The sequence below is a fragment of the Lichenostomus cassidix genome, chromosome 4, assembly GCF_008360975.1.
Source record: "Lichenostomus cassidix isolate B80296 chromosome 4, HeHo_3.0, whole genome shotgun sequence".
Taxonomy (NCBI): domain Eukaryota; kingdom Metazoa; phylum Chordata; class Aves; order Passeriformes; family Meliphagidae; genus Lichenostomus; species Lichenostomus cassidix.
The window spans coordinates 3,059,109-3,082,642 of NC_139484.1; the positions used below are offsets into that span (position 1 = coordinate 3,059,109).

The window sequence follows — 23,534 nt, forward strand, 5'->3', positions numbered from 1 at the left end:
ACTTCTTTCCTTTCCTTCTCTTTGTGCATCACTTTCAGTTCTAAGTTTGACCTGGATAACCTCATTAACACATAAAAAACACATTAAAAAAAAAAAGGAGAATAACAGCTTGTTCCACAAAAGTGTGCCAGTGTCTGGCACTCCAAAACCGGCAGAGGAACTGCACGCTCTGTGTAACACGGCGCTGAGTGTCATTTCTCAGCCATTGCTGGCCACACCATTGGGTCTGGCAGTTACGAGCAGCATTGGTCTGTGTCGGGAGAGCAAACATCACCATTAATTATAACTGCAGGGTAATTTGTAATGTTTCTTTATTATTTTGTTAAATTTCACTGTGTGAGACTCTAGGGACTGACGTTTATTGCAGGCCTTTATTTCCATCTTCATTCTTGCTGCATTCTGGGTACCTCTCAGAAAGTCAGCATGAAATATAGATTAGATACATTACCAGACAGGCAATACATAAGAAAGGGCCGAGAGGAAGAACTGGAAAAGGCGCCAAAAAATTAGATTAAAAGAGCTTTAAAGAGACTGCAAAACTCCCTCAAAGCGGAAGTTTCTAAAGGATCAGAAGATGAAAGCAAAACATGAAGGTTAACCTACAAATAATCCCACTGGAACTGGATATAAAGGATGTATTTTGGGAAAACCGGCCCGCTGAAGAAGACCACTGAAGAAGTGGTGACAGCTGTGGCCCAGGCTGAGCGGAGCGCCGCACAGCCGGGTGTTCTCCTGCCGGAGCGCCCTGCAGCGGCAGGGCCAAGGTGAGCTGCACGGCTCAGCGCGAACGAGCGGCGCCCGCATGCCGCCGAGCCGCCGCACGGCATTTCCCCGCGGGCCTTGCGCGCACGGAAGTGACGCGTGCCGGGAAGTGAGGGTAGCGGCGGGAGCGCGGCGGGAGCGCGGCGGGGCGGTGCGGCCATGAACAGCCGCCTGCAGGAGATCCGCGAGCGGCAGAAGCTCCGCCGCCAGCTCCTGGCGCAGCAGGTACGGCCGGGGATACCCGCGGCACCGGGGCCGGGGGGCCGGGGCTGCCCGGGGCCGTGTGCGGGGCGGGTCCGCGGCGTGACTCTGTGTTTCCCGCTTGCAGCTGGGGGCCGAGAACGCGGACAGCATCGGCGCCGTGCTGAACAGCAAGGATGAGCAGCGGGAGATCGCGGAAACCAGGGAGACCTGTCGGTCGGTATCGGCGGGCGGCGTCTGTGCGAAATGGGGGGTCCGTAGGAGTACGGGCCCGGGAAATGGGGTGGGATTGCGCTCGGTGAAAGAAAATGCTTTAATTAGTCAAACCAGAGCCTTGATTAAAGCGAATTGGGTCTAGTTGCTCCCTCCTAACAGCAGCCTGGAAATATAGGCTGACTTTTGTTTCTGGTGTTAAAAAGCTACTGTGTAGGAAAACCGAGATCTGAATTTAGAGTGTGCCATCTGCGTTGTCCCAGAGCCTTCATGCTTTTGCTAAGTGCAGTTCAGAGCAGTTTAGTCTAAAAGTTCTCATGGAACTACAGATGTGTCTAGGGCAGAGCAGTTACTGCTTATCAATTCTCACGTGTGTGAACAGGCTTCATTTTGTAGATGAACTGCTTTAGGGTAAAATAAGCTGTACTTTTTAGAACAGAAAAATAAGAAAGGGAATGAGCTTAATTTTCTAAATATACTGCTTTCTTTAAAATAAGCTGTACTTTTGAGAGCAGAAGAATGAGAAAGAGAAAGGAATGATGCTCTTTTCAGGAGTTCTGTCCTTAATAAGTTGTGCTGATCTCAAATATAGCAAGAGAGGAAGAGCTTTTCCTCTATGATGTTTTGAAATCCTTTCAAACTTGTAACATGCAGTCAGGACAGATTATCAAAGATTCCTGAGCAGTTTTCTTTGGAGACAGAATCTTTCATATGAGGATTTTTGGCTCTTCATAGGGCTGCTTATGATACTTCTGCACCAAACGCAAAGCGTAAATATCCAGATGAGGGAGAAGCTGATGAGGAAGAGATTGAAGAATATAAGGTACGATAAAAGCAAAAAGTCACTTTTCTCTGGTGTTCTTATGTCCCTGAGGCACTTAAAAAATACGTGTGTATATAAAAATAAACTTGATGCGTATAGATCCTTTAATATGTGTTTTCCACAGTGGCATCTCCCTTGATGGCTTCCACTGCAGAAATATAGGAGAGAAAAAATAGATGCTGTGTGGTTCTCTTCAGGTGTGACATAGGTGTGTTGAACTGCACATGCACCAAAACCCAATGTGTGGAGGCTTAATTTAGTGCTGCTCCTGGGAGGAAGCAGGCTTAGGTGTTAGAGCCCACAGGGAACAGCAGTGAGCCATGGCTGGCTGTGGGAAGAAGTGGTAAAATGTGTCTATTTGGCTACATGCAAAAAGAATCTTGACCAGAATTTCGTCATGTCAAAATGAAAGCTTGCAGTTAGCAGCAGGCACAGGCCATGGGATGAGAGACGGAGGCTGAGGCTGTCTTCTCGCCCATTTGTGCAGTGCCAAGGAATGCAGTGGAAGAAACAAGGGATTCTAAGGGAATTGAAGAGGCTTGGTTTGGGGTGTTCTTTAAGTGTCCAAAATGTCCAGGAAGAATTAGGTTTAAAAAAAAAAAACAAACCAAAATGCCTCCACGGTCATTGAAGAGTGAGTGCTTGTCAAACTCTCATGCCCTTCGTTTTTCAAATGCTCATCCCAAAACTATTTGTCAGCTTTCTCTGTTCATACCTAATGTGATCTTTAGGCCAAGCTGAGGTAGAAAGAGGTTAAACACAGGCATGATTATGACACAGCTGTCTCTATGATTTGCTTTGGGATCTAGTTGTGTGTATGTCCTCCTTCTCCCTTTTTTCTATGTCCTAATAAGCTTGCTTCTGTGGTTAAATAGAATCAGTGTCAGTGTATTTATGAAATAATTCAGTGTCTGCTGTCATCTTGGATGCCTAAAAATAGTAATTTTTGAAATACACGGCCTTCATCTTGTTATATATGTGTTCAGGTTTGTAAATCTTTCTGTAATGTCTATCTTTTGTCTTACTAAACCAAAAAGTTAATGTATGACAGGATGGTTTTTGATGATTGATTTTGAAAATCTCTCTGTAGAAGGGCAGACCTTCTTTTTAACATCATTAGTGTTAGTCTGTACATCCTGTTTAGTAAAGAAATTAAGTCACCATCAGGTAGAAGGGTGTTTGTGAAGTAGGGTTTTTATTCTTGCATTAGTGATCAGGTAATATAAATTTATTTTACTTCTTCACCAAGTACATGGTTAAAGAACTAAATTTTAATTAGCTATAAGGTATATACGGATAAGTCACTTGGATTGGCAAAGTACATGAATCTTATAATTAAGATTTTCTTAATCATTGTGGAGAAGACTTACTCTGAGGTGGCTGTAAACACCTGTAAGTGGCCAGACTTTTTCTACATTGTTGAAATGGAAGAATATTTTAATAACAGTAGCTCAGACAAAATTCAGTCGAGCAGATGAATAGATTTAAGAAACTTGAAACCCCAGAGTAGAACATCTATAGTGGAGTCATCAGCTGTTTCCTGCAGGCATTGCTAATTCCCGATTGGCAGGGAGATAAGAACAGTAAAATTCCATCTGCATTTATGTAACTTTTTCCTGGGCACTCTGAGCCTGCTTAAATTTAGTCTTGTAATATGAACTCGTACAAAAATCTGGATCCTGTGGCATCAAGCCCTATTGCATTGTGTTTAAAGCGACTTAGACAAAAGCAATAATAGACTTAACTAGTAGTGTTGACAAATTTTGCAAGTTTGTCCATTTTGTTAGGAAACGCAGAGGTATTTTTGATGTGAAGTGACTTGTCTCTATGTCCTTGACTTGTGTGTTGGGTTCTGTGTGATGGGATCAGGTAAGTCTTCTGCAATGGTTTAAAAATTTTTTTGCCCTGGCTCCAGGTTTGGTGGGAATGAATGTACCCTCACCCCTGTGAGAGCAGTTTTTGAGATAAAATACGAACTATTTTACTCTTCTCAGCCATATAGGAACATCTGATACAACAAAAACAACAAAGCAAAACAAACAAAAAGCAAAGAAGGAACGTGTTGTAATTTTGGTGGGGTTTTTTTCTGTGGATCTGTTTTTGGGGTTTCTGTAGAATAAGTGTAAATTTATAGTGGTGGTTCTTCATAAGGCTCAGGATGACGTGAGAGCAAAGGGCAGCAGGGCTGCTTGTTAAGCTCCCACTGGCAGCTTCACTCCAGTCTTGGAGCCTTGCTCTGCCTTGCCAGCCTTGGGGGGTGGGTGGTAGGGAAGAGATGCACTATTGGCAAAAATAATGGATATTTTAAAATCAGAAAGTTGAATTGTGGTTCTGGAGAACTCCTAAAATACTCTTGTTCTTGTGGATCTGTAAGAGTTGTCCCAGGGTTAGTTGAACTCCCTGGTCTGTATTTGGAAGTGACAGATAATGGGGATTACAGTGTCTGCTGCCACTGCCAGGCTTTTCACCACCTTCTGGGAGCTGTGAGTGATGTTCCACCCCTCGCCTTCCCCACGTGATTTGACTCAATTGTTTGAACCTGTATGAATGTCTGGTTTGTGGACTTTTAACTTCATGTGGAGTACAAAAACACTTGTGGTTCTGTTTTGCCATCTGCGAGCCTAATTTGAGACAGCCCAGTTCTACTTTGTTTCTGCAAGCAGAGGCCTGTGAGCTTGGGATGCTTACATGTCATTGTTGTGGAGGCCAAAAAAAGTTTACTTGGGTGAATTGTGAATTATATCTGTCTCCAGTCATTTGAAATCAATTCTGAATAGTGTGGGTAGTTTCTGTTTCCCTAGCTCAGCAACTCTATACCAGATGCTTTGAGAATCACAGATAATTAATGTACAAGAATGTAGTATCTTGTTTTATTGCTGATGTCATTCTCTCTCTGCTTTGACTGTGTCCTTTCCCTTTGAAAGTTGGTGATGTGGGCTTCAGTTTTTGGCCAAAAGTCTGTAAATCACTTATGAAGGCATAAAGAGAACTGGGATGACTCAGGTATCTAACTGGTAACTCCTCAGAGGACAAGATTTAGAGAAAGATGGAAGAGGGAAACACGTGTAACTTATGATGGCATAAGCAGTTTTTAGTAAAACTCAAGCTTCCAGCTTTTTTTTTTTTTTTTTTTTTCCTGAATAACGTTTGCTGCTGCTTGTCTGTAGATTTCTTTTCCTTGCAACCACTGTTGCTGTTTCTGATAGTAATCTTTTTGATCTGGTTAAACGGACAAGCAAAAAGACTGTGTATCTCTTAAGTTCATCACCTGAATAGGACAGGGGAAGCTGTGACCTATTTATGCCATCAGGCATTTCAGAAGTTTGTTCAAAGCTGCACTTTGGAAGTAACAGCGACTTACTTAAAGATTTTAACAGTGAGAGGGATCAATATTGAGAGGGACGACAATTTTTTATTCTGCTTTCAGATAACTTATGTAGCATAGAATAAATATAGCTCTAATAATACGGTAGATGATATCAATCAGTAGTTCTTCAGTTATATTTCTCTATTTTTATAAATCTCTATACTGGGTTGATCCAGGATCAATGGGAAGGCAGAAGGTGATGAGAAGAAGTGAGTCTCTCCTGAGCTTTTATTCTCTCTGAGCTCTGTGTTGGAGTTCAGAGTACATTGGTGTAACAGATCTCTGAATCCCAGAAATCTGTTGAATGAACAGTTGGTGGCTCTTCAGATATTTTTCGTGTATATTTTGGAGCTATAGAATAGGAGTGTTAAAGTTACATTTAAGGACAGTCCAAATGAAATACTGACTTGTACTATGAGCTGTTTCTGCAGAGTGTGGGCTTTTCCAATGCTGGAAAATAAGAGCTCATTGTGGATGTAAATGTTCCGAAGTTCTACTGAAGAAGAACTTCAACAAAATATATACTTTGTTTCAGTCCAAGGAGTGAAAGTTTTGTGGGACAAAAATTAAAAGTTTTACACCTTTTAAAGCACTGTCACGGGCTGGAATTGAAGGGGCTCTTATTTTGTTCTTCTTTCAGAGCCCTTTCCCAGAAACACTCCCCTTGTTAGTGAGAGAGGTGCAGGCTTTTTGGGGAATAGGTACTTTTATTTTCCCCTCCAACACTGGTAGCTCACTTGTCATTATGATTCTGCTTCTTATGGAAAGGACAGAAACAGCATCATCTTGCACACTTGTAATACCTGCTTTATTTCCAAGGATGAAGTAGAGCTGCAGCAAGACGAAGAGAACCTGCCCTATGAAGAAGAGATCTACAAAGATTCCAGTACCTTTCTTAAGGTGAGCTGCTTCTGCAATTAGAAGCGTAGTGAAAGCTGACGTAGTTCTGTTAAACTGTTTCTGCATCTGATGGGATTTGAAATACAGCTTTAAAGGGTGAAGTAGTGGCCTGGAATTCACAAGTATGGAAGTTTCCTGTGAAGGCTCTGACTGTAACGGGTGTTTGAATTGCTCAGCTCACAATGAGCTACAGGAATGGTGGGCCTGAATGGGTACTAAAATGATGGTCTTGACCAGTGGAGCTTATAAAGGCATGTTGGAAGGATAATCTGCTACCTTCTCATTTATCAGACTAACACATACAGCATGTATGTGTCTGTCCAGTTATCTTCCTGTTGCTCTCACTGAACTTCTTCCTGTTCTCCAGGGCACTCAGAGCTTAAATCCACACAACGATTACTGCCAGCACTTTGTGGATACAGGACACAGACCCCAGAACTTCATCAGAGACGTTGGTATGTCACAGCCACTAACTGTATGAAGATGACTCATTTTATTCAATCACACTTCTTTTTCTTCCCTATTTTAAATTTTTTACAGTTTCTGGAAAATGCAGGTACACAACCACTTCCTTGTTTTTGTCTCTCAGTGTGCATACGTATCAATATAGACATTTATACAAATGGTTTTGTTTTCAGTTATTTAGCAGGTCATTATTACCAAGACTGCTCTTACCAATGTTGCTCTTACCTTGGTTTCACTTTAAAGTATTACACCAGGAAGATAGTTTTTTCCAAACTAAGCTCTTTTGATTCCAGAAAGTAGATGAGTTTAATGAGCAGATCTTGAAACCTTTGGAGGTTTACAGTTCACCTGTGTCCTGGGCTGTGTTGCCTCTTAAAACTATGGAAAATACATGCATACATTTAAGTCAGTAAGCAATATGGATAATATTTCCCAGCTAAATTAGATAACTGCTCATTAGAATGCCCAAGTTTAGAGGATGTTGCTGTTCAAGTTCGCATGTATTCAGCCATAACTTGCAACTGAAATGATTCTACTACATTGGGCCTGAATTTAAACTTGCTAAAACTAACGCACAGTTTGGCCCTGTTTCCCAGAATAGGTGCCTGGCATTTGGTTTTTAAAAGAAGTGGGACATCTCCCTCTGCAATTTTATGCAACAGTTCTCCATATTTTATCAAGTGTAAGATTGCCAAGGCAAGTGGGTTGTGTTTATAGATGGCAGCCCAAAGAGGTTTGGTTTGCCTCCAGAGGCTTTTAGTTTATTCTTCTTAATATTTTCTGAATGCTTCTGTGAAACACATCTGGATGGTTTTTAGGAAAAATAGGCTGTTTTGACTCAATTATGCCTTTGTTTGAAAAGCACCTGGGCTTCACAGTCGTGTACTTGAGGCAGTTCTACACCATTCTTGGAAATGACAACAGATAAATAGCAGCCCATGTTATGTACCCTGACCTCTGGTGTGAAACGAATGGGGAAGGGACAGGAGAAATGCTTATGCAGATGTTAGATGGAGGTGAACACTTCATCAACAGCTGGACCAGAGCCTTTAACAGAGCTGTGCCAAGCTGCATATTGGTGAGCACACATTTTCTGTACCATGGTCAAAACACTGACGAGGTGCTACATGTCACTGGACATGGTCCAGAAAAAAAAGCTGTAAACAAGTGATGGTTCTAGAACACTGAGTTGTATCTTTTTGATGTTGCTGTTGGAAAAGAGGGAGAGACCTGTGGGTCTGGGTTTGGTTAGTTTGGGGTTTTTTTGATTGAAAGTTCTTTTACATGTATTGTTTAGCTGCTGATAACTGGTTTCTGTCTCTGCTGGCCAGGGGTATTTGACTCACAATGTCTGGAAGCAGCACAGTAGTGGAAATCAGGAGAACACAGTGGTGGTTTTAAGCTGTTACATATTTAAGGGAAGGGATGAAAATAACTTTTGGGTGTTTATGCACAAATAGTGAGAGATAATAGAGGTTAGGTACTGAGAACTTCGCTTTTATCATTGCAGTCCTTGGATTGGGAATTCAGAAGTTTGAATTAAAGTAAGGAGAGGGATGAAGGGTTTGTGGGTTTGAGTGAGGTTTTCTTCCCCAGTTGATCAGTACCATTTCAAGTTGTACATTTAAATGAACATAAAGCCTTTTAAGTAACTCCTACTAAAGTTGAATTGCTACTGCTTGGGAAGCAGGAATGCTGTCTTGTTGTTTCGTGCTCAGCCTGCTGCTGGCAATAGCAAACCCATTGTCTCTAAGAGAGAATTGAATATACTGCAAAGTGTATTTTCCTTTTTAAAATATTTGCTGCAAGAGGTCTAATTAGGATTCTCTCGCTTGCATTCTGTACACATAAAAGGTTGGAAAATTGACATCATAAAGCTAAAGAGAGGAACGTGTGTTCAGATCTTCATGACTGACGCTACAGCACCAAATCTCAATGTAAGGGTTGCCTCGGGAACAGCCACACCCCAGGTGCCACCTTCGAAATAGTCACCAAAGATTACACAGAGATTGCTGTAAATGAATGTTCTTTAGATCTTAATAGAAATTTATGGATGAGGGAAAACCAAAAGAACTTTCTCTAATCATCCTGGCGCTTTTAGTTTAAATGGAAGGTTGTTTCCTTCTGGTAACTGGAGTTGTGAACTCCTGATCCACTGTAGTGCCCTAGAGAAGATTAGAGCATAGACACTGCATCAGTAACAGCTATAATTAGCTGGGTGAGGGCAGGAGGCTTTTGTCAAGTACTGAACAAAAACTGCTTTAAAGGGTTGGGTTTGTTCTAACAAAAATTAAAATGAGGCTAATTATTAACATTTGGACCTATTCAGAATACTGGACAATGCTTATCTGATACAGATTTACTCTGTTAAGTAGTTGTTAACTTCATGTTTTCTTCTTCTTAGGCTTAGCAGATAGGTTTGAAGAATATCCAAAACTTAGAGAGCTCATCAGATTGAAGGATGAGCTGATATCTAAATCTAACACTCCTCCCATGTAAGTGTTCTTGTGGAAAATGCCTTTCTTCTCCAGACCTGTTTGAAGTTAGCTGTCTGCTTTGCAAACTCTATTTTCAGCAGCTGCTTAGAATTTACATTTTCTGTTTGTCTATACAAATTAATCAATTGAAGCATAGAAGAATAAGATCACTCTGGTTTTGTTAGTTTAATCTAGATGTTTAATATAGTGTATAAACTAGGTTTTCTTTCCAGTGTGTGGTTATGTATAGTATCTAAAGCTTTGATTTTTTTAAAGATCAAATTGTCAACTGATTTGGCTGCAGGCTTTAATTTGGGAACTAAAAGAATGTCATGTGATCATGAATCTCATGTGGTTTATGATAACAGGAAAAACTTTAAAAAATTGGTCTCTTAGTATAACCTTAGTTTTTCTTGTACCAGCTGTTTTTTATGTAGTGTTCAGCTACTATCTTAGTATCCATCAGTCATATGTTACTTTGGAGTTGAAGACCAAAAATATTTAAGCTGACTGGAAGTCATTTGTCCTTACTGACTTTGACGTATCTCAGAGTTTTTGCTGAATATCAGACACAGACTAAGTGTGCAGCATGTCACTTCAGGGATTCAGACCTCTCTGAATTTAACCTCATGCTTGTAATGTGCAGTAGTCTTAATCCGTACCAAAAAAATAGCCTTATTTAATGATAGTCTCATAAAACCCCATTAAATAATTGTCTGAGCAGCTGAGTGCAAACTGCAGAACTCAACCTGCTATTTTAAGCTAGGTGTGTTTTGGCATTCTTGGTTATGGAAGTACCAAAAGGGAGGGGGAATAGTAATCAAATGCTGTCTTCTGACAACACCAAGTACACACATGGAATCTCTTCAACGCACTTTTTGGGAAGGGGAAGGTGGTGGTCTGCTGAGCAGCTTTCTTAAGATTAAATGTATTTAGAGGAGCCAGTATAATTTTTTGATAGTGGTACAGCAGTGAGTGGGCTGCAGGTATGGAGAGTCATAAGAGTGTGTGTGAGTGTACATTTAATCAAATCAATGTGTGTGGCAATTTTGCTTGTTACTAGAATAGAGAAATGCATTCATACTATGTAAAAAGTAACAATGTTTGCAGTATTTAGAATCTTCAGAATAATTCTAAAAATATGCCACTTTCCCAATTAACCAGGCAGTGAGTGTTTGCTTCTTAAATGTTTGTTTCCTCCTATTATAGTCCATGGATTTACAGAAAGTACAGTGAGTCTGTACTAGGTATTGTTGTACAGTCTGTGTGGGCATCTCTTTCTTGCTTGCTAAGTTAGAATCCTAAAAACTGTTTATTAAGACTGCATAAAAAATAGAATGCAATAGCATGCAGCCTTGATTAGGTGAGGATGTGTTATGGATCTCCTCTGGGTTTAGAGCATTTGAGATGTGTAACCCAACCAGGAGATCCTCCTCTTAACTGGCTGCACAGAAGTGCTATGTGGAGTGTACTTCTCAGGCCACTGTTGCACCTTGTCCAAACAGCCTGGCATCTTCTGTTTAAACAGGTATTTACAAGCAGACTTGGAAGCATTTGATATTAGGGAACTGAAGTCCAAATTTGATGTGATTCTCCTGGAGCCACCATTGGAAGAATATTACCGAGAGACTGGCATTACTGCCAATGAAAAATGCTGGACCTGGGATGATGTAAGTGTCTTTTCTACTGTGAAGAACATTTCATGCATTTGTTTAAGCAAATAGTTTCGGTTTTAATTTAGTAAATAAAACTTTTCTCTCTGAGCCTGGCTGAAAACTTAAATGTAGTAATAGTGGGTTTTCTCTCTGTCCTTACCTTCACTGAGCTTTCTGTTTGATTTTTTTTTTTTTTTTTTCTGTTGGAATACCGAATGTCCATTGAAAATATTCCCTTGTTCCTTGAAGTTCTTGAGATTATTAACACATGCTTTTTAATATGCTGGTCTTCTAGTAAAGAGTATAGGTAAGTTTGCTTTACTGACATTCCTCCATTCTCCAAGTATTATTAGGTAGGAAATTTTAAAGGTCAAACCAATTATAGTCCCTAGAAGCTTAACAAAAGACGTAAACCTCGCTCGTGGAAGTCTTTCTCTTGTATTTATTTAAAAATGGTGCCTGACAGTGCTGCCCAGGGAAAAAACATTCCATCCTAACAGAAAAACTCGAAGTGTTGGAGGCAGGAATCATCCTCCTATTTTGGAGTTATATCCTCTTAGAATGGCTCCTATTGCATTATTTTTCCTCAGAGGTACTGAATGAAGCTTGATTTGATGTGTTAGCAAGTTAGAGATTAATCCTTTCAACTTGTAATGACTAACAGATGCTTTGCATCCGAAGTTGTTTCATCTCTCTATATTACTCTAGTTGAACCACTGTCCTCATAAATTCTGGCTGCTTTTCCTGAAAGTGAAAACGGAGAGAATGTCTCTTCTATATAGTGAATAGGAATTAAGCTGGGATTTTTATAATGTCTCTTTGCAACCTTCAAATAAGTACTTACAGGGAGGAAAAGAAACAGAGTCCTATTGTATTTGTATTAAATATTTTTGCTGGCAATGGAATGATAAAATGAAGTAGAGGTTTGAGGGGGAGATCATGAGAGTTGTATTGGTCTTTTAAGTCTAAAATTTTTTATCAAATTTCTGTTTGTCATGGTTTAAGCCCAGCCAGCAGCGCAGCCGCAGGCAGCTGCTTCCTTGGTCCCTCACCAGCAGGACTGGGGAGAGAATTGGAAGGGTAAAAGCTGGAAAACTCGTGGCTTGAGACAAAGGCAGATGATTAGGGAAAGCAAAAGCCATGCACACCAGCAAAGGAAAACAAGGAATTAATTCACTGCCAGATCTGCTTCCTGATGGTTTCTGTGATAATGCCTCAAGACTCAGTATTCTTCCTGAGGTAATTGGTGATTTACATTTAATTCAGGAACACTTTTATTCCACTTATTACTAGATCATGAAATTGGAAATTGAAGAAATTGCAGCCCCAAGGTCATTTGTGTTTCTGTGGTGCGGCTCAGGCGAGGGTCTGGATCTCGGCCGAGTGGTAAGATGATGTTTTAATTCAATTTATCAGGGACAGGCTTAAGAGTTTATTTTTGTCTTTGACTTCTCCCTGTATAGAATTTTCAACCCTAACTACTGAGGGATATTTTGTTACTGTGGTAGAGGATAAGTAATTTTAAGTGGCATTAACTGTTTAGTTACTGTTAATGTCCAGATGAGTCATTGGCTATGTGAGCAAGCATAATTCCATGGGTTCTTGCTTTTGATGAATGCATGTTAACAGAGGAGCAGGTTGCCAAGTTACAGCTTTTTTAACAGCAGTCTCAGTAGTTCTCTGGCAGAAATACTCATGCTAGGAGAAAGGTCCTGCTGTTTCTTAAGTTGAGATACAATTGTAAACTTCCAGCATGGCAGCGAAATGCTGCTTGCATTAGGGATGCTGCAGTAAGAATTCCCAATTGGCTCCTGCTGTGCTATAACATCTTTCTTTAGTTTGAGCAGTGCTTTCCATGAAAACAATTCACAAACAACTGTTTTAAGGGCAGCCTGTGGTTACTGATCTGTTTGCTTTAGCTGTTTTTTGGTCTGAAGTTGGCCTGATAGATTTGGTTTGGTCACAGACGGGTTCATGTAGCTGGACAGTCCTTGAATAAGAAAAGTCAAGTGTCTATGCGAGTGTTCAATTCAGGTTACTTGATTTTTTTGTGTAGTGTGAACTGTTTTGTTTGTTTATAATATTTAGTGTCTGCGCAAATGGGGTTACAGAAGATGTGAGGACATTTGCTGGATTAAAACTAATAAGAACAACCCTGGCAAGACCAAGACTCTGGACCCTAAGGCTGTCTTCCAAAGAACCAAGGTAAAGGATTGGCTGGATTCCTCCTGTTTCCATTCTGTCTCTGTGCTAATGACACACCCGCTGTTGGTGACAGGCTTGTCGGAGAGCAGACAGGAGGGCTTCTGAGTTCTGTTCTGCAAAGCACATTTTATTGAGCTAAACGTGGCAGTAGAATTTGACTAATGTCAAAAGAAGTCTTTTAAATCTGTAGGTTTTAAATAAATCCAATAATAACTATAGAGGACTGGCTCTAACTGCACACATGCCAGGTGTGTGGCCACAGAGGAGACTGTTAGGGAGCAGAGCTCAGACAGCATCTCCTGCCTTCCTGAAGGTGAAGCACAAGTGATAGAATGGGTCAGCTTGGTTTTAAACCAAACATTTTTTTTAAAGATATGTTGTGGAGGATGTGTGAAGGAGGTGCAGAGAAAAAAATGAAGTGTTCTGATTTGAGATTCAAATCTCAAATTTGAATTGAGATTTTGAACAAGTCTGAACAAATTTTGAACAAGTCTGTTGTTCAAAAACTTAGAGAAATGTAGATGGGATTCATCAATGTTTTGGGTATATATGGGTGTAACTGGAAGTTTTACAGAGTACAGAGAGCTCTTATTTTTTGGTAGTTTATTAATTTCAGGTGCCAGTGAACCTCAGAACTCCTGCCTCATTCATTAATCATTCATTAGTATTGAACATACTCAAGTCTGGCTCAAATTTGCATTTTTAGGAGTATAAACTCCCTTTATGATATCTGGAATCTTTCTTTGACTCACATTTACATTAATCTGAAGTTTGTTTGAAAGTGTGTTGTATTAGTTATAAATATTTTTAAGTATAAATATTGTGTGTTTATTGCATATGGAATTGCAAATATGTGCAGTTCATTCCTGAGGGAAAAGCTGAAACTAACACCGGAGGATTTGGGGGGGACTTTATGTCTTTGTTTAACAAAGAAAAATAGTTTCTGGTATGGGGAATTTCTCTGTTTATTGAGCAAAAGTCAGGCTGAGGTCACTGTTTGTTATAAATGGAAAATGGAGTGAGTTTGTTCTGACTGAACAAACAGTCTGTTGGGCTAGCTGTGTTTGCCAATGGTTACAGCAGCAAATGCTGTTCTGTTCTCTTTGGCTGAGGCATCTCTACGTGGATGCTTTGTGCTGTGCCACCTGTCAGAGGATCCCGGATCTTTGTGAGTGACATGCTGTGTGGTATGGAAGTAAAATGTTTGGCTAGTTCTCCTAAAGACTAGATTGATGAGGCTTGGCTTGGTGGGTAGTTTGCTTAGCAGTATTCTGCCTTTCACTGAGGTCAATGTGAGGTCCAAACCCCTGTTGCATGAGTGCAGTACCAGCTGCCTAGATTTGATAGGTCTGATGTTCTGCCTTTCATGTTTACCCAGTAACTCTGCAAATCCTTTCCAAAATTTGGGAATGATTACATGCTCTTGTCTGCAACTGTTTCCTGAGCCATCTGGTGGCGCTTAGTGAGTCAGTGTTTGATCCTAGGGAGCGTCGCTCATCCGAGATTGATATTCCCAGGCACAGAGCTCTGAAATGAGTATGTAGAGGAGCCTCTTTTCATCCTGGAACAATCGTGGTGATTCTTCATTCATGGATGCCACATACCACTCACTTAAATTGGCCTGCATTCTTTCAGAAGGAAGGAACGCAATGCATGTTAGAGCTCAAAAACACTTTCAACGCTGCTGAGCTGAGAGTGCACTGACAGTGTGATAATGGTTGTGGGTTTTTTGTGGTAATATCTTCTGGAAAGGAATCTGAGGGGAGTTGTGAGGGCTACTTTATTAGTGGGTACAATATGAAAAAGTACATCTTATTTCCACTGTCTGTTTTATGACTGAAAATTTTGAAAATTATTGAATGAAGAAAGTTAGGATCAGAATGATGAAACAGGTATTAATCATAATTAATAACTAGTCCTTTGCTCTTGCTACCACCTTTTTCTCTTCTGTCTTGTGGAGACTTCTGAACCTTTCCAACCTAAAGTTCTGTAATTGAAGAAGTCCAAATATCTTAAGTACTGCTATGCTTTGTTCTCAAATGGCTCCTTTGGTAGCTCCAGCTTTTCTGCTCTAGTTCATGCTTCAGACTTTTCTCTCTTGTAAGAGTGGGATGTAGGATGTATGTACTCTGCTTAGAAGTGCCTTTGCTGTCCCTTGTGCTCACCCTGCCCTAGCAGTAGGTGTGACAGATGACAGCTCTGTGTGTGTGCAGGAGCACTGCCTCATGGGCATTAAGGGCACCGTGCGCCGCAGCACCGACGGGGACTTCATCCACGCCAATGTTGACATCGACCTCATCATCACAGAGGAGCCTGAAATCGGCAACATAGAGAAACCTGTGGAGATTTTTCACATTATTGAGCACTTCTGCCTCGGGCGACGGCGGCTTCACCTCTTTGGGAGGGACAGCACAATTCGACCAGGTAACTGCTTTGCTGGTTTTGGTCAAACAGTAAAATTCATTTCAGTGTCCTGAAGATGTTTCCAGATCTATGTCACAGGTCAGACTGCAGATCTCAGGAAGATACATTTTTGGTGTATGTGGAGATCTGTCAGTCACAAAACTGTTGCTTGAAAAGTTTATGACAACTATCATTTCTATAATTTTTTTTCCAGAAGAAAGATTTTCGTTAACCAGTATTTTTGCCTGTCCATGTGTTTAATTCATCAGTGAGCATAACAAAATCCAGTTGAGATTCCTTTTCCCCTGTGTGTTTACACTTCGCAGAAAAGTGATTTCTTTTTCCATCTGATTTTCAACCCCTGTGAGCTTAGTGCTGTTGCCAGTGTCTGAAGACCCAGTCTCTCACAGTGGGTGCTGCATCTGGCACAATGCAAAATGCATAGAAATACATGGATCAGGACACATTGTTCAGGTATTCCTTCAGTGCTGCTGTTGGTGGATTCTTGTATGTCACTGTCTCAAAGTGTCAGGTTACTCTGGTTGCACTTTTTTATTTTTTACAAACGTTGTTGTGGTGTAAGGACAGGTAGGAAGAATGGTTAGGGGGCTTGTGAATGGACAGCATGAATGTTGCTACAGGCATGTGTAATTTAAAAAAAAAAAAAAAAAGGAAAATAAGCCCTTAGAAATACCCAACTAAAATCTTAACTTTTCAACAGCTCTAGAGGTGACTTCATTCCGTTCAGTGTAGGTGTCTCTCCCTGTCACTGGAGTGTTCATTTCCTGGGAGAAGAACAATAGTGGCCTTGAAGCCTGAACTTTGTTGTTGCTTCTGTTGACTGTGGTTTTGTTCCCCAGGTTGGCTGACAGTGGGACCCACCCTGACAAACAGCAACTTCAATGCTGAAACGTATTCCTCCTATTTCACGGCTCCCAATTCCCACCTGACTGGCTGCACCGAGGAGATCGAGAGGCTGCGGCCCAAGTCGCCACCACCCAAGTCCAAGTCTGACCGGGGCGGCGGTGCTCCCAGGGGAGGAGGAAGAGGAGGGACTTCAGCAGGACGGGGAGAAAGGGGCAGGGAGAGGAACAGGACCAACTTCCGTGGGGAGCGGGGCGGCTTCAGAGGGGGCCGTGGAGGGACCCATCGAGGGGGCTTCCCCACCCGCTGAGGACCTAACGGCTGCTTCCCCCAGCCTGCAGCTTGTCTAGGAATCTTTTCTGTAGTCTTGTTTTTCCTACAGGGAATTCCTCTGGGGACTCAAGCTAAATGACTTTTACAATTGTTTTTTGGTGCACGCTGTTCCAGACAGTCGGCCTTGCAGTCTGGCACAGCCCCTCACCTGGTCGTGTCCTCCACGGGCAGCACTGAACTCGATCAGAGCAGAGATCACCAGCCATTCACACCACGGGTAGGACGGAAGTGAATCCCCTTGCTCTCCCCTTAGGAACCTTGCAAGGTGGGGACTTCCTTTTCATCTGTCATTTTCTCCAAAGCATGGGCACCTTGTCCATTTTTGGAGCTTTGGTTTGGACTGGCTTGGGTTAATACAGTGGAGTGGGCATGAAATGCAGTTCTGAATTGCATGACCACAGCAGACTTGCTGTCATACAGAAGAGAAAGTGCTGTGTCTGTATTGACACCTGTTTTAACTTCTCTGAAACCAAGGAGCAAATGAAATAAATAGAATTCTATTTTTTATTTGTTTTAAACTTCCCAAATTATTCCTGGGAATAGGAAAAGGTTAATTTGTGGTGTATATGCACTCACCTTTCATGTCAGCAGTGGAGAGAGTGGTAATTCTGTGCAGTTTCATGTTGTGCTTTCTGGAAAGCACCAAGTTGTGCATTTATGTGCAGCCCAGAACTTGTGCACGGGTCTGGGCTGCTCCTTGAGTGGGGATTTTCCCCCATTGTGTATCTGTAACACCTTGTTCCTTGGGAGGGAAGAGCAGTGTTACTGCAGAGCAGTCTCAGTGACCTTGCTGGAGGGAGGATTGGACACTGGAGGTACTGTGTGTCCTTCCCAAAACCGATCACCTGGTGGCAGGGAACAGTGATGGAACTGAATGCTGGCTTTGCCTGCGGGTGTCGCTTACATTTGGGAATGGCTGTTGCCGATCCAGTGCAGTGTGGAAAGGCAGCAATTCCCTTTGCTATGTACAATGTCCGTTTTTAGTAAAACCACAACTCTGAGCTTCTTGTCTGGTTCTTGGTAGGCTGAACGAATGTGGTTTTTGATGTCCCAAGGTCTTAGGTGTGTGGCTTTTGGAAAATTGGCCTTTAAGTCTCACTGTTTCTCTCTTGAAGCCCAGCTTTTAAGTAACTGTCTTGTAAAGCAGCAGATTATTAAACATGTTTATCAAAGCTGATGTTGAAATATCTTTCTTAGTATTTTGTGGGTTTGTTCTCCTTGAGGTTTTGGAATTGCTAAGTGGTTTCCTCTGTGCTGTTGTAGGCAGGAACTGTTCTTTTGGTGCATGAAATGTTGGCACAGATGATTTTGAGGGACTGGTGAACTCCCTGGTTTTGGTAGAGTGTTTAGCAGGGGATTGCCGTGGTGCAAATGGAAATTCCCTGTTGTTTACAGCTTGTTTCTTCCTGTGTCATATTTGAACATCTGGAGAGTGACTGCATTTAGGGGAGGGGTGTTTTAAAGGTGATCTTCATCTGGTCATTGGTGAAGTCTGCCACAGGCTTTGTGGAACAACATCTGAGAGAAGGTAAATGCCACAGTAAGGACACTTTAAAAATAAAATTGCCCTATTTGTGTTGTGATTCAAAAAGTAAAGACATTTAACATTAGGCACTGCTTTTGTCCCAGGGACAAATATTTTCTTGTTTTTCAATGAGTAGAAAACATTAATTTCCATTTCCCCCTTTTAATTGTATGCCCAGGGCTGGTAGTTCAGTGCATGGGCTGCTCTTAACATACTCCTAGGCTACGTGGAAGAGGAGTGTCAAAAACAACTGGTTGTGATGTGCTTCTGTATCAGTTTGCAGAAGTTGTGGTGCTGCTCAAGACTTCAGTAACTGGGGAAAACAGTGGCAGGTGATGGAGGTTTCTTGGTTCTACCCCTCAAAGCAGAAATAGCTCAATTACTGTAAGGGGAAAAAAAAAAAGAATAGTGCTGCATAGAGGTTAGATTAGAACTGTCTGGATTGCGCCACCTTTGCCAGGAAAGTGTGCTGTCCATGTTGTGAATGAGCAAGTGATGGAATATTTTAATTGAGGTTAACAGACAAGGAACTCCACCTCTGCATTTGTCCTCCATGAAGAGCAACACCTGCCCCTGCTCATCTGAAGGTGGCATTTCAGCAGTGACAGACTGACAAAGGCCACACAGGTAAGGCAGCAGTGCAGGGCTGTGTGCTCCCAAAGCTTGGTCCATGTCCTTGTGGGGATGGAGATGAGACTTAGGCAGTACTGCAGTCAGACACTTTCCCACACACCCCATTGCACAGGAAGAACATCGGGTCATTTTCTTAGTCACTGGCATTTGGACCATATAGAAAGGGGGAACTAGAGATGAAAAGCTTTAAATTGCATTAGCAGTTGTCAGTTAATTTCTCACTTGTAACACTTCCACAGGAGGAGGAGGATAAGGCTCCGAATCAGCGAGCTGATGAGTATTTCATTCACCACAAGTAAATGAAGACTTAATTTGAGCATGCTCTCCTGGGAGATAAAAAACCTAACAAATTTCTTCCTTTCCACTTTTATTAAATGCATAATGCCTCCAGTGTGATATGGGGTGCTTTGCATTCTGGAAGAGGCTTAGAGTACTTGGAGTATGTTGCACCCATGAATTAAGTGAAGGATTCAGCAACTGCATGGACAAGGTACTCAGCATGTCTCAGCATTTGGCTTCAGAGAGAATTTAGGACCCCAGTCAGCAGTAGATCATTCTGTGTAAACCAGCCATCAACTGGAGAATTCTCTGTGCTCTCTGACAGTGGTGGTTACAAGAAGCTGTTGGGAATGCTGGGTGTGCCTGTGCAGGTTGGCTCTCAGACAAGCAGTTTTGCAAACACAAAGCTACTGTCCAGCAGGAGTCCCCCACTCTGCACAAAAGGCAGATGATGCCTTCCTGCAGCCAGTGCAGCCTGGCAGTGCTGCTGGCAGCTGCAGCACCAACATACCTGTGGTTCTTAGAGGTGTGTATCAGACATTATAAAATAAGTTACTCAACATTATATAAATAGTCCTGCAGTCTGAAGTGGGGGAAGTGAGGTTTAGAAATAGAGAAGTGCTCTTGAATAGAGGGATCATAAGCAGTAGCAAATGCCATATAAGTAATATTTGAGTATGAAAATGAAGCCACAGGTCAGTGTCCAGCAGCAACACCTTTTTATACAACTTCCTTGCAGTCCATGCTGGGAAAAAGTAAATGAAAAAAGATGAATGCCTTATTAGACAAATACAATGTAACAGCAGTCCCCTCTCAGCTCAGAACAGATAAAACTTTTTCTGTATTGAGCATTTTCTTTTTCATCTCTGTTTTTCAGCTTACCTGGTGCTTCTGCAGTTGGCAATGAAGAGTGGAAGATGAACAATTTCCCAGCACATTCTGCAGCCTTTTCCAAGGACACCACTTTGGCACCTTTACTACTGCAAGGTTAACAAGCCCATATTCATACACTCTGGGGTCTCACATAACACTATACACTTTCTGCAAGCTCCTCAGAGGTAAGTAATTAATTTCCAGGCTCAGAACTTTATGGAATAAGCCCCTGGACAAATTGGAGCTTTTATGTCAGTAAGTATCAGCCCAGCACATAGCTTTGCTGGCTGATGCATTCTGGCAGCACTTTCTACAGATGCAAAAGTCTCTTGGAGACTATCCAGTTGGATACAAGCATTTTTATGCAACAGGCATCAAAATACAGATACTCAGATTGGATCAAATTGAAAGGAAGTGCCATTTAACAGAAAAATTACTTCTCTCAGTTGAGGCACACTGGTGTTCCACACATGTTTACAAATGGGTAACAATTCCATGCCTGTAGTAGATTCCACATTCAAGTCTGCATTACCAAGATGCACACACAAATCACCATTGGTACGATTTCTTCTCCAGGTCTTACAGTGTTCACAAGACATTCCACCTTTCAAAATAAGCTGTAGCATTCTTCTGGGAAACCAGAAATCTCTCTGCTATGGCAGAAACACAGCTGAAGGCAGCACCTGACCTTGCAAAGAGCTGAGATTTCACCTCTAATATTTCAAGAACAGTTAATTTTGATCACGAATGCCAATTTCTTCAATTCCTTTGAAGAAGCGTTCTGCTGAAGGCTGAAAGACTTGCCAAATACCTGTTTGTGCTGGTATGCATCAGGAATTACTGGTTTGACAAAATTTCTAAAGTGTGTATATATATTAATAAAATTTGTTTTATAATCTGATCATCATGGTTGTTATCTGACATAGCGACGAGAGGGAACTCATGGCAGTCTCAATGTGAGATATAAGCAAGCTCCATTTTATTTCACCAAACGAGAAACTTATATACTGTTATAGATCTTACCAATCACAGCTACACATGCATTCGCAGTTTGTTCTCACATAATCAGGGTTCTCTCCTGCATTCTTTGTTAATCACAAATTCACTCCCGTACATTCCTTACACAGCTGCATCTTCTTGATATTTTCCCACGAAGCGATCTCAGGGAAGCAAGCTATTGCAGCTTGTTAGGATTTTTACTGAGGCCTGAGTATGCTGAGGCTTTGTTCAGGTTTATTTAGTTAACATAAGTTTTGCTGGAAAACTGTGTTTTCCAACAGTTATCCCTGTTGCTACCATTAGTAGCATGTACTGTTGTTATGTTATATTATTACATAGTTCTTGTTTTCCATTAATAAACTGTTCTGACATCACTGCCTGGCATGGCTCTTGTCTCCCAATTTCCCTCCTGATCCTGCTGTGAGGGGGGGAGTGAGTGGCTGCTGGTGCACAGCTGCTGGCTGGGGTTCAGCCACCCCTTGGGTCAGTTCTGGGGCTGAGAGAGACCCAGTGCTGCATTTGGGGGTTTGGAACAGAGCTCCAGTCCTGCAATTTGGGCTCACAAAGACCCTCTGCTGTATTTTTGGGAGCTCAGAACCAGACTCAGTTGATAATTTTTGGGCTCACAGAGAGAGACCAAGTGCTGCATTTGCAGGGCTCAGAGCTTAGAAACAGACTAAATCCTGCATTTTGGACTCTGAAAACAGGCTCATATGGCCAGATTTGGGGCTTGGGAGCAGTGACTAAGCCCCGTGTTTTTGGGGCTTAAGTCAGACCAAGAGAGCCCAGGCTTCAGAGACCATGTGCTGCACTTTGGCTGCTCAAAACCAGGCTAATTGGGCCAAATGCAGACAAGAGATTAACTAAGTTGTGTTTTGGGGGCTTGAAACCAGGGTCGCTCAGACAGCATTTGGGCTCACAGAGAGTAAGTTCCGCATTTCAGGGACTTGAGGCAGAGGACAAGTCTTGTGTTTTGGGGTTTGGGCTCCATAAAGTGCTGCACTTGGGGGGCTTGAAGTAAAGCCCCAGTCCCGTGTTTCAGTGTTCAACCCGGGCTCGTTTGGCCAGCGTGAGCTCTGCCCTTGGCACAGCCCAGTCCCGCCCTCAGCTGGCCCCAGGGAGAGCTCAGAACCAGCGACTCGGACCTGCTTTGGGGCAGCAGGTGGAGCCCCAGTGCCGCGTTTGGGGCTCAGCCGGGTATCGCGGGACGGCTTTAGATGGCAGAGCAGAGCAGAGCTCAAACCCGCGTTTGGGGTCACGGGCAGAGCCCAGCCCTGCGCGTCGCGCTCCGCACAGGATCCCGGGGCTGCCCCGGCAGAGCCCTGCCTCCCCGCGGCCGGAGCAGGAGCGGCGACTCCCGACTCGGGCGCAGCGCTGGCCGGAGCAGCTCCTCCTGCACGCCGCGGTCCCGGTGCCGATCGCAGCCCCAGTCTAGTCTCGGCCCGCCGGTCCCGGACCCGCAGCCCGCCCGGGGGAGAGGCGGCACCGCTCGGGACCCCGGCAGGAGCCGGGCGCCAATCTCGGGCTCCCGTCCCGACCCCGCCGCAGCGCCCCGGGCTCCGCGGGTGTCCGCCGGGAGCAGCCCCGGGCCGGAGCTCAACAGCGCCGAGCGAGGGTCCCGAGCCATGGCCCCGGGCCAGCGGCACCGCACGGGGCGGGCAGTGTCGGGACAAGGGCGGGACAAGAGCGGGGCAACGTAAGGGACGAGAGAGGGACAATGACGGAGAAGTGTCGGGCCCAAGGCGGGGCAGTGCAGGGACAGGGGCGGGCCACGGCCAGGGCGGGGCAATGCCGGGACAAGGGCGGAGCAGTGCCCGGCCCAGGGCGGGGCGGGGCGGTGCCGGGCCCCGGCAATGCACAGGTGCTCGGGCTGGGCTGCGGCAATGCACAGGTGCTCGGGCTGGGCGGGGCCGCACAGGTGCTCAGGTGCTCAGAGCCCCAGGGCGGCTGGGCGGGACGTGGCCGAGGTGATTTCAGCCCCGGAAATCGCCCCCGGCGCCATTTGCTCCTTCAGTGCGCGGGGGGGTTAGCTGCGGCCGCTCGGGGCTCCTCCGGCGGGGCCCAGGTGAGGTTTCCTCCCCCTTCATTGCTCTTTCCTCTCCCCACTACTTCCCTACACCCTTCCTCTTGCCCCCAAAACCCTCTCTTCCTGCCCTCTTTGGTCCTCTTCCTGCCCCCCTACACACCCCGACCCCTCCACTCTGTCGCCCCTCCTTCTCCCCCTCCTTACCCCGGTACGCAGCCGGGTCCCCCACTCCTGTCTTCTCCCTCTGCCTCTCCTACCTACACCTCCTTCCCCCGCACCCGGCTTCCCGCTACACCCCTTCCCGCTCATCCCCCTTCCCGCTTATGCCCCCCATTCCCCCTCTGCCCCCTCCATTCCCCCTCTGTCCCCTTATCCCCCTCTGTCCCCTTATCCCCCTCTGTCCCCTTATCCCTTTCTCTCTCTCACCGCAGCCGCGGGGTTCGGGGCGCCGCAGAATAAAGCCCGAGGGCCGGAGCCGGCGCCCCTCCCTGGAGCCCCCACGGGGCCGGGCCCGCTCGGCAGGTCCCCCCA

The 23,534-nt window shown here is 43.8% G+C and overlaps 1 protein-coding gene and 1 long non-coding RNA gene across 2 annotated transcripts; one reads left to right on the forward strand and one right to left on the reverse strand.

Annotated features, from left to right (window-relative positions):
* The first annotated feature begins 367 nt into the window (after positions 1 to 367).
* METTL14 (methyltransferase 14, N6-adenosine-methyltransferase non-catalytic subunit) lies at positions 368 to 17,177 on the forward strand. Its single transcript, XM_085057631.1, has 11 exons — positions 368 to 987; positions 1,091 to 1,179; positions 1,912 to 1,999; positions 6,186 to 6,266; positions 6,634 to 6,721; positions 9,136 to 9,226; positions 10,737 to 10,878; positions 12,157 to 12,249; positions 12,952 to 13,068; positions 15,282 to 15,492; positions 16,332 to 17,177. Exons 1-11 carry the CDS (start codon positions 922 to 924, stop codon positions 16,643 to 16,645), a joined length of 1,380 nt encoding a protein of 459 aa, XP_084913757.1. The 5' UTR covers positions 368 to 921; the 3' UTR covers positions 16,646 to 17,177.
* Positions 17,178 to 19,199: 2,022 nt separating this feature from the next.
* LOC146437698 (uncharacterized) lies at positions 19,200 to 21,369 on the reverse strand. The gene is made up of 2 exons (XR_014851503.1): positions 21,257 to 21,369; positions 19,200 to 20,895 (listed from the first exon to the last, which is right to left on the reverse strand). It is a non-coding gene; the product is annotated as an uncharacterized LOC146437698 (long non-coding RNA).
* Between the last annotated feature and the right edge of the window lie 2,165 nt (positions 21,370 to 23,534).

Excerpts from the sequence above, each read along its gene's own strand:
- METTL14 (XM_085057631.1), top strand. The coding sequence starts at position 922 with ATGAACAGCCGCCTGCAGGAGATCCGCGAGCGGCAGAAGCTCCGCCGC. Across the intron at positions 6,722-9,135 it reads GAACTTCATCAGAGACGTTG|GCTTAGCAGATAGGTTTGAA; the intron begins GTATGTCACAGC and ends TCTTCTTCTTAG. Across the intron at positions 15,493-16,331 it reads GGACAGCACAATTCGACCAG|GTTGGCTGACAGTGGGACCC; the intron begins GTAACTGCTTTG and ends TTTGTTCCCCAG.